Source organism: Vigna umbellata, chromosome 10 (assembly GCF_029865625.1).
Source record: "Vigna umbellata cultivar VRB3 chromosome 10, Vumbellata_1.0, whole genome shotgun sequence".
NCBI lineage: Eukaryota > Viridiplantae > Streptophyta > Magnoliopsida > Fabales > Fabaceae > Vigna > Vigna umbellata.
This window is the reverse complement of record NC_142174.1, coordinates 21,137,191-21,148,358: the sequence shown is the minus strand read 5'-3', so window position 1 is coordinate 21,148,358 and position 11,168 is coordinate 21,137,191. Positions and strand designations below refer to the sequence as shown.

The 11,168-nt window shown below is 31.6% G+C and overlaps 1 protein-coding gene across 2 annotated transcripts; it reads left to right on the top strand.

Annotated features, from left to right (window-relative positions):
* Positions 1 to 5,721: 5,721 nt before the first annotated feature.
* On the top strand, positions 5,722 to 10,770 carry LOC124846578 (alpha/beta-Hydrolases superfamily protein). Of its 2 annotated transcripts, none has more exons than XM_047323862.2 (5): positions 5,722 to 6,477; positions 7,549 to 7,585; positions 8,632 to 8,868; positions 9,154 to 9,201; positions 9,936 to 10,770. In XM_047323862.2, the coding sequence occupies exons 1-5, from the start codon at positions 6,320 to 6,322 to the stop codon at positions 10,515 to 10,517; spliced, it is 1,062 nt and encodes a 353-aa protein (XP_047179818.1). In that variant the 5' UTR covers positions 5,722 to 6,319; the 3' UTR covers positions 10,518 to 10,770. The 2 variants fall into 2 exon arrangements, with proteins under 2 accessions (XP_047179818.1, XP_047179817.1); XM_047323861.2 differs by having other exon boundaries at positions 5,725 to 6,503.
* Positions 10,771 to 11,168: the final 398 nt, after the last annotated feature.

Below are 11,168 nucleotides of genomic sequence, written 5' to 3'. Positions count from 1 at the left end.
TTATCTATATAATACATTTTTGAACTAAATTAAAATAAGATTTTAATAAATGTTAAATTGCATTTGAATTGTTATATTGATAGAGTTACAAAATAACTTAAGAATTTGTTTTGAAAAGTAAAATTAATTAAGTTATAAATGTATTAAACAAGCCAAACTGAAGCTAAATAAAAATATTTTTTTAACAAATCAAACTTACGTTTTTAATTAAGCTCGGTTATAAACAGTAAAACAAGATTTGTATCCGTATAAAATTTCTAAAATATTAAATAAGTCATCTAATATCCCTCTAAAATTTAAATACATTTTTCGGTCCCTCCAAAATTGAAACATACTTTTTAATCATTTTTAATAACAACGAGAGAAAAATATTCACGTGGATAATTGTCTTAACACGATATTAATTACACATGATTAAAATTACTTTTAATTATAAAAATCTCAATAAAATTTTCATCCGCATCAAGTTTCTATCTTTATTATTCCTAACAATAACTTCAACTATGTATCTAACTTGAATTTTATACAAGATAATATTTTATATAGATTCATAGCACGTTTTATCCTTAAATTAAAGGAGTCAAACTTTAAGTCATAACCTTTTTTTCTTACAAACAAAACCCTTGACTTCTTACACTTCTGCTTGTTATTGGCTTGATTAAACTTGAATTCATGAAATTAAATGTAATAAGATGTAAAGTTAAAATTATGAGCGTGAATTAAATATGAAGATTTTTTTTATCATATTTGTGTTCGAAACATTTTTATACATATTATTTATCCTGTTTTAAGAAGAAATTATAATTTGTACATGAAAAGATGTTGCATAATGAGGCATGTAAGTATGAATGGTGTCTGAAACAAACATAACATTTTATTCTCGTTCCTAAAGAATATAATAAGTGGATAGATAGAGAGATAGGGTTATCTTAACCAAAGTGTATGCAAATCAATCTGGGGTCATGCGTCTTCGTTTGACTTTTTGTCTTCTTATGTTAGTCTTTTTCGATTCTCTCAACTTTTCTTGTCTTAGTTGCCATAATAATGATGCATGAAAAGGAAACCACACACTCAATAATTAAGTCTCTATGGCAAAACACATAATCTCATTCTTTCTTTCTCAAATCTCATTATCTAAAAAACCAATATTTCTTTTCCATTTCTCTTTTGTCACTCTCCATCCAACTTTAACTCAACAAACCATAACCAGAACTCAAGGGATCACTCTCCATCCATACACTTCATTCACTCGTTCTACTTTGCATATAAACTGTTTGATAAAAATCTTTCAACCCAGTTTTAAATTTGAATTTTCTGAATAAAAAATGAATCTGAAAAACTGATGCTTTTGACAGACATTAATCATAAGCTCATCTTTCACGTTTATAAGTAAAACAAGTTTAACTGAGTGTGATGCCCGAGTTTACAATAGTTATGTTTTTACACTTCCTTTATTGTTTTTTTACACACTCTGAACACGTCTTTTTATGGTAAAAACTGGGACAAGAAAACAATTTTTTCTTGATGAAAAGAAAGAGTATAAAAACAGTGTAAGATATAAAAGTGTGAGAGAAACGTTATTGAACACGCAAGAACATCCACCCCACGTACACTGGATATATAACGGATACATTAATTTCAAAAAGTGGAAATGAATAACTTTTTCTTAAATTCGAAGGTGTCTATTTATAAAAATGAAGAAATGGAAAACATGATAAGGAAGAAGTTATATTATTAGGAAAATCTCTGGTCTGGTGTTTTGGTGAAGTGACCCTACAAGGTCTTTGGAAGTGAGTCTCATGAGAAATTTCATCTACAGTGCATTGTTATGTGTTGTAATCTCTCTCTCTCTCTCTCTTTTCTGAAATTTCACTGTGATAAAATTGTTGGGTTGTGGCTACACACATGCTTTGCCTTGCTAATATTGATGGCGCAGTCAAGTTATTTTCGTCCCACACACATCACAACAACTCACTTGTCCTTTCCTTCCAATGTAGGTTTGTTTTCCTAGTACTTCCCTTCTATGTCACCCATTACAATTTTATTTATTATTTTATTATTATGGCCGTTGTTGTTTGTGTTATGTTTTTCTTAATGGAGTTAAGAACTAAATTTTAAATGTAATTTAAAATTATAAAATTAATTTATAAAGTAAAATTTATATCCATTTATATATTATAGATTTATTTTAATTTTAGTTGATCGATGTGAAATTTCTAATATATATTTTCGTATTGAAGTATGTACATATCAAGTTTGAGACTATATTAATAAGTGGTCCGATTATGGATGACAAAATCAATAAACAAATTATGTTAAAATATGTTTTGGATATCTTTAATGTCATAAGAAAATAATTTAAATCTAACTCAACCTTATAAAATTGCTTATAAATTAAAGTTTCATCCATTCATAAATTATAAATTCATTTTATATTTAGCGGACGTGAGATCTCTAACTTGTTGAGATTTTGACTCAACGAGACTTAAGTTTTTCATTCAAACAAGTCAAGACATCGTTAGTTAACACGTCATCAATATTCTATATAAAAAAGTGAAGACATCATTTCAACTGTTTGTGACGGATCCTAAAAAATATTTTGGGAGTGTCAATTTTTTTTATAAGTATATATAAATTTGAGAAGACTAAATATAAAATTTAATAAAATTAAAAAAAATACTTTTATTTATATACTATTATTTTTTGTTTTTGAAAAAAAAATTGGGAGATACAAATCTCCTCTAATCAATGAAGAACCCTCCTTTAACACTATTGTGGAACTAAACTTTAAGACAATAAAAATGTGAGCCTTCTTTCTTATACATTATTTTTCAAACTCATTCTTAACACTCATTCTTAATGTAGAATTAGGGATGACAAAAAAAATTGTGCTTACAAATATTTGCAGATAAAATTTGTGATGGTTTACTAAATGAATATTCTTAATGGATACCCACATATAAAAGATACAAATATTTAATTACTCATTTGCTAATGGGGCAGGTACGAGTATTACTATATTCGATCCAAGATACCCGTTAATAGTTCATAATTATGTTTTTCATATTTGTTTTCTTGAAAAATAATTATTGCTGAGTTTATTTTAGTATTTTTTTTAGAACGAAGTGATCAAAATAAATTTTATTAGTAAAAAAAAAAGTTATTGAAGAATTGTTTAAAATTTGATATCATATATTTCTACTTTTACTTAGGCCTATAAATTAAAGTTATTTTAATAAATATAAAATTCTTTAATTTAAATTTGCATTGCATTAATATTTTAGTAAGTAATTTGATTTGAAGTATACCTTAAAAATACTTTTCTATTTAATGTTATATTTTAAAGATTTTGTTTTAAATAATTTTATTTAAAATTAAAAGATAAATAAAATATAAAAATATACGTTAGTATTTATGGATATCCACATGTGTAAAAAATTTCACGGATATTTTTACGTGGTTGTCATTATTACGTGGTTGTCATTATTACGTGGTTGTCATTATTACGTGGTTGTCATTATTACGTGGTTGTCATTATTACGTGGAACTAAACTCATACTTGAAATCATAATCATGATTATTATTATGATTAAATATATTTTTAGTCTCTGAAATTTAATGTGAAATTGGAATTCGTCTTTAGGGTTTAGGGTTTAGGGTTTAGGGTTTAGGGTTTAGTATAAAACATGTCTGTTATGTCAAAAAAAATTAATATAATTATATTTAAATAATTATATTCATTCATTCTTAAATTAGAATTAAAATATATTAAAGTTGAAAACAATAACAAATTTCATTTTTTGTTAACAAAGTTCAAAGACTAAAAAATATATAAAATCCTTATTATTATTATTTATCATATCTTCCATTGCACTTGTAGTTGGTGTCCGTATTTTATTATTTTTGATAGTCAATAAAGCAACTTTTTTAAGGTAATTACGTTTGTATGTTTATTATTGCTTAAAAGCTTGGAGTTGTGTTGGCTTGTCTGAAGAGAAACAAGCTCCAAGTAGAGTAAGACGCATTGGTTCAAGAATGCTAGCTAGCTCAACCTAATCATAAAATCATCTCTAATTATAACAATCCAAAAGACACTTTAATCAAATGATGTGTAATTATAACAACCTGATCAACACTTTCATTGTGTTTAGAGTGATTAACTTTCTCATCAACATAGTATATAAGAAAGGTCTTCCAAGTTTAAGTTACTAATTAGATATGAAGGGATATTATATTGCTATTTTATGATACATACATATTACGTTTTTATATTCTTGGCCTTTTCATTCCGCTGAAACTTTATTTTGTTCATCAATTGTAGTTTTGTTAATGGCATATTGTGAGTAAAGGCTTCAAGATTCTTCCTATATACTCTGAAAAATAAATAGTTTGCATTTAAGGAAAATAATGATTCTTTCACAATGTTTTTACTTAAAAGATTGTAAAATATATATCATTTAAAGTGAATTAAATTCAACACAAGCTAACACAGTTCTGTTGAAAATACGTTCTATCGTTTTTTTCCTATTAATTTTTTAATGCGTTTATGTTTTCTTAATTGTATAATATAATATAATATAATAATATCGTATTATATTATACAATTTTAACACAAGTAACTTACTTTTGTTTGTAAAAAATTAAATTAATGTGCATAAATTGGTGTGAACATGAGAGGATTATTATTATTATTATTATTATTATTATGATACTGAAATAAAAACAATTTCCGTCAAACAGTAACTCCAATCGCTGTCCGTTGCGTCACTTTCAATTTCCTTTCACGTACTTTATTTTTCAACAATCACAATTTTATTTTTCTCTTTCACATAGAGAAGGCAAATTGGAAAGAAGTGATTAATTAATTAATCAATCAATTAAAGAAAAAGAAAACGGAGGTTTTGAGGGAATTATCAGCAGGTTGTTAATGATGAAAAAATTGGCCTTTTCTCCGTTGCAATCGCATTATGTGCAAGACTTTATTTCCTTTTGATCAAGAATATTTCTCCGAAGCATGATTATGTCTGATTTGATCGATAATTAATCATACGGAGCCATCAAAATTGACATTGATGGCTACTTAGAAATGAAGACTGAATATGGAATTATCCACCAAATTCATGGTCCTGGAGCCATACCACTCATAACTCAAAACATTGCTCTAATCTTCACTGAAACGTTACTCTGTCATTCGCTTTGGACAACTGAAAGGACTCATACACACAGGTGTCAGTGTTCATCAGTACCCACCCAGAATCAATGTTCAAGTTCTACACCAACATGCATCAATCACACATGCCCACCACAATACCTCTAATTTTTTACTAACTATAATCATTACTTAACACCTTATTATCTCAAATAAATTAACTCCCTGTTTTGTTTTATAATTAGGATAGAAATAAACTTTTATTTTACGTAAAGGCTAAAAGAAGTATTATATAAGCATTTATGGATATTTTTTCAGTAAACAAATTAAAAACTTACAAACGTGTAATAACTCTTTTGTTCAAACACATTATTATTCATTAATACTTCTGTGAAAAACTAAATTTAAATAAACTCTTTTACAACTGCTTGCAGGAATTAATAGAAAATAAAAGGAACGTCTGTGCAAAATAAAATAAAAAAAGAAAAGGAAAAGCCGTTTTGTTTTTAAGAGGGAAGAAAGAAAGTATCATTTTCCAATAAAAAAATGTCAGTTAGCAGAAAAACAACATGAGGTGCTTCTGCGTGGAGCTGACAACTATGTATGAAGTTAAGTCATGCACATAAATTTAAACTGAGTTTTGAAATTAACTCCTCTGTACTTTCTTTCTCTTTCTCTTTCTCTTCCCTTCCCTTCTCTTCTCTTCTCACAGTGTTGCCTTGCTACAACTCACTCACTCTACAAATCCTTCACACACACCATAGTAAGTAAATAAGTAAGTAACTTCCATAAGGCCATAGCATCAACATTTAACACCATTCTCTCTCTAGTGGGCCTCAACTTCCACTTTTATCATTCTTTGCACTCACCAAAAACCTTCCTCTCCTTCACTCAAAGAACAACAAGTTTGTTTGTTTGTGTGTGTGTGTGTGTGAGAGAGAGAGTGTGTGTATGTGAGAAGGGAGCTCCCAGATGCAGTTAGAGTCTGTGTGAGCATCAAATGAGTTTGAGTTTCTGCATCTCTTGCTGGGGGGTGAATGGGGTGCATGGTGTCTCAGTTGGCCGCGAAATTCGCCTTCTTTCCGCCCTCTCCGCCCACCTACCACCTCAAGAAGAGGGACGACGGCAAGCTCACGGTGGTCTCCACGGCGGCGCCCATCCCCCACGCCGATGACACCTCCCTCGACGTTCTCCTCGTCGACACCAAGCATGGAAACAAGATTGTCGCCTTTTATCTCAGAAATCCCTACGCTCGCCTCACCCTTCTCTATTCTCATGGCAATGCCGCTGACTTGGGTCAACTCTACGATCTCTTCGTGCAACTCAAGGTCAATCTTAGAGTTAATCTCATGGGGTTAGTGGTTTTCTGATAAATCATTCTTGCCTATAAGCTCCTTCTTTGTTTTTGCTCATGTTTTTGTCTTTGTCTGTTCTTATTTTACTTCATTAAACCTCACGAAGTTCAAAGACCGCACGTTATCACTGACCCTGTTTTGTATTATCTCCGTGGTATAGTTTTATATTTTTACCCCCTCTCTCTAAGTTTTTTTTTTCTCTTTCTTCCTCCAAAGTTTTTTATTTTTTGTTTCCTATTTTATTGGGTGAGTTGGTGGGGTTTGTTTGTGTTTTATGGGGTAGATCTGAGATTAGGTGAATGTATGCATGGTTAAGATTTTGATGAGTTGTTGTTGTGCGCGGTTTTTTAGATCTGGTGGTGAATGGCGAATGAGTGTGTAAGATATGGCATGGCAATGGCAATGGCAATGGCAATGTCAATGCCTTTTCCTACATCTTTTCAATCAATGTGGAAAGTGAAGGGAGTTGGAGTTTTAGGCACCTGAGCGTGGCCTCTTCAAACAAACAAACAAATTTTGGAAAAAGTAAAAGTAAAAGGGAAAAGGAAAAGTAGCTTATATTTATGGTTGCTTCTTGGTACTCCTTAGTAATCTTTTTGCTGATCTCTCTATGTCTTCCATTTCATTTTCTTTCTCCTCTGTATAAAGTATTCCAGTTTTTTACCTCTACACGGATGGCGACGTACCCTACCGTTTTCTTCCCCTTTAGTCCTGCTCCACCATCACCCTTCTCTGTCAATTTTTACCCTTTTTACACCTTCACATTAAATTTCTCATCTTTCAAACATTAAATTAAAAAAAAGATAAACATAACAAGACCACAGTTAAAATGCTGTCATCTATCTTCATGGAGATGCATCAATTTAGTTCACCATTTGAACAAATTTAATGGGACTTGATTGAATCTGAATTGGGGATTATTGTGCTTAATTGTTGTACACAGTTTTTGAAAGATGAAAATGATGTTACTTCGGTATTTTACGGGGCCAACATTTCGAGACTAAAGTTGAAAATTGATGTTTTTATGCAATATTTGGTTTGCAGATATGACTACTCTGGATACGGGGCATCTACTGGCAAGGTAGGCCATTCTTTGGCAAATACAACATTAGATGTTTTGTTTTATTGAGTGGACAACACAAATGAACCCAAAGAGAAGAACAAATCTGTTTTGTTGAAAGAGTTGTTACCTTATCAGGGTACTGCTGTATCCTGCATTTCACCCTTTATTCTTCCCTCTGCAATGCACCAAAAGGGTTTTCGTTTCGTTGTGTATTTTTTTTGGCATGTTTGGATTGTTTTCTTGATCATGTATTGCGTTTGAAGTGTGACAATACGAACCAATAGCGGTTTCTGGACAAATCCATGCACACTGCACCTCGAGTTCGAACCGGGTAACCGGGTTTTTAAGTAGTGACCAGGACCACTGTTCTACAAACAGTGACCCAAACCAATGCTCACACTAGCCACTGCATCCAATACTCAGTATCCAGATCATTGGCTCAGAAACCACTTGTTGGAATCAAGCGGGGGACCCATGTACCAGCAGGCTAAAGTAACCCAACAAAAAGTGAACATGACCTTGCATCTTCACTAAACATTATTAAGGAATTAGGTGTTTGGATTTTTTCTCTCTCTCTTATTATAATTATCAACCTCATTCTTAACTAATATACGACTTAAAAATAACAGTACTCCAATTTAGAAACATAGTTATCAGGTAAGTTTCTGATGATGTTAGCAGATTGTTAATAATAATGTATGTTCTCTTAATTAAACTCTGGTTGGAGATCTTAGGTAGACTAAAGATAAGATGATTAGATAAGACAATTTCATAAAATTAAAGATAAGACAATTTCATAATAATATTAGAGATAAAGACGATTTCATAATATACAATGAATACAAATTTCATTTTACAAGCCGATTTTGTACAATTGAATTAGGTTTAAAATTTAATTTTTCATTTGAGATGGATTTTATGGCTCTCTGATGTATTTTTTGATACATGATGCTAATCCTCGGTCTCCTTTTATTTTGAATTTACAAAGAAAATGGTAATTTTCTTTGTAAGAAATTGTATGAATGATTATTGATATGTAATACCAGCTCTTTAAAATTGTACAGCCTAGTGAGTCCAGCACATATGCTGACATAGAAGCAATATATGAATGCCTTGAAACTGAATATGGAGTTAGCCAAGAAGATTTGATTTTGTATGGGCAATCAGTTGGAAGTGGACCAACACTGCACTTGGCATCTAAATTGCCAAGGTTGAGAGGTGTGGTTCTACACAGTGGAATTCTTTCTGGCCTTCGGGTGCTCTGCCATGTGAAGTTCACATTTTGCTTCGACATTTATAAGGTAACATATACAAGGTTATTGATTAGGATGTAACATGTAGTTTATGCTTGATAAAAATAGAAACATGACACTGATGCTATCTGCTTTTAACATTTGCCTACATAATGTATGAAAATCGATGTCTATATGTGTAATGGTTCTTTCTTTTCTGACCAAAATATTAGAGCAAAGAAAAAGTATTTGGATCTAGGCTCTTCATAAATCTTAAGCAAGATTGAAAAGGACCCGTATTCGAAGATTTCATTAACTGGAACTAATTGTAATTTTTTCTTCTAAATCATGCAGAACATCAACAAAGTAAAGAAGGTCAAGTGCCCTGTACTTGTAATACATGTAAGTATATGATGGAGTGTACTCGCTCTATTTTTCCTGTGTATTTGCTTGTTTCATTTATAGAAAGTAGTGAAAGTAGCACTTATTGCACAATGATTCTCAAGCTTTTGAGCTTCTCATTATATATGATAAAGCATGTCAGCCATCATAATTTAGTTATTTCCCTTGTTAGGTGAGTAATATGGAAAGTCTAGTACATCTTTATGAAAAGGAAAATTAAGAAGTAAGGACTGGAATCAATGAAAAACTTTCATAGTGATATGTTTTTTATAAATTTAAACTTGTTTTGTGACTACTGTCTATTGTTAAAAGTAAATAATTTGAAATTGTTATGTCTGAAAAATGAACAAGTAGCAACTGCATAACCAGATAGATTTGCTTGATGCTTTATCTAAGTTCATGTTCGATTGACATCAACTTTGGTCAGTGGACTGTTAATTTGATGTGTTTGTTAATTAGTATTTCAAAACTAAAAATTCAGCTTTAATTGCATATCAGGATTACAACTTGTGTAGGTTTACGGGCAAACCCTTTTTCTTAATTTCTTTTCTACTGTATTAATGATCATTTAAACATGAACATTTGGACTGATTATTTATTCTCTCACCAAATTAATTTGCCATGTATCATGTCCCTGCAGCTGGTTTGGGAATTATAAATTAAGAATTTCTGCAGTTTCCCTGAAAGCAGCATCTACTCAGCTTTCATGATTGATCTGCTAAATTGTATTGCAGGGTACAGAAGATGAAGTTGTGAATTGGTTACATGGTAATGGACTTTGGAAAATGGCAAAGGAATCATACGAGCCCTTGTGGATAAAAGGAGGTGGTCACTGCAACTTGGAGCTTTACCCTGATTACATCCGTCATTTATGCAAATTTATCCAAGAAATGGAGAACATGACAACCGAGAAGCGTCTCAAGAAGATCAGGCAAAGTGCCAAGGAATCAAAGTCAAACACTTGTTCCACCTGTGGAACAAGCTGCAGAATGAAGTGTTGTAGAGTTAAGTGTCCTGATTGCTCTAATTGCTGCAGTGACTGCATGAATGTTTCATGGTCTATCAACTGTCCAGAATGCTGTTGGAGACCCAGCTGCATGAAGGGTTGCTGTTTCCTCAAGTTCCCTAGTTGTTTGGGATCATCCTGCTGCACAAAATGCTCATGGCCTAGCTGTTGTGGTGTAACAAAATGTTCATTGCCTAGCTGCTACCCCAAGTGTGCAAGACCAAGTTGCTGCTGCAAAAGTTGTTTCTGTTGGCAATGTTGTGTAGGAAAACACAGTAATGGCAGCACAATTGGAAAACAGAATGGCTAATGTTGTATAGAATGGCCAATCTTGCTATGCTAACACACCCTTCAATATTGTGCAGTGGTGTCACAAACAGGAGGAAGTAGTGGATGACAAGGGTAGGAAAGTGATAATATGATCCAGTGTCCTCTATTATTTTTGGTTTATTTGGAGTTATAACTTAAGTTCTACTATTGGAATTTTTTGCTCATAAAACATTGGTGTTTTAATTAATTTTCGCAGCAGTTGATGAATGACATCATTGTTGTATCTTCTGGTTTCTGTAGCCTTTTAAAGTTTTGCAGTGACCGTGTCTTGGTGTCTAATAGAAATAGTAATAGACAACAACCTTGAATAGTCTTATCAGTGATGTCACCTTACCTGTGTTTCCACTATGCAGCAGCGACAAATGAGTTATGGAGTTGCAGGAATTGGGTAAGCTAATAATTACTATCACCATTTTCATTCCCGGGGTGAATGTAAAATGTTGTCATCCTTGGAAACATGCAAAAGATGCAAGAAATCTTTAGGATAATTTTTAATCTGAACAACTTCATTCTATTCTTGACCTTTAAAGTATTATAATCTTGTTATTTTAGCTTCTTATATTCTAAATTAGCAGAGTGAGATTTGCTAGGTATTGTAATTGCATGATTCTTAGACCCTACAATTTTAAGA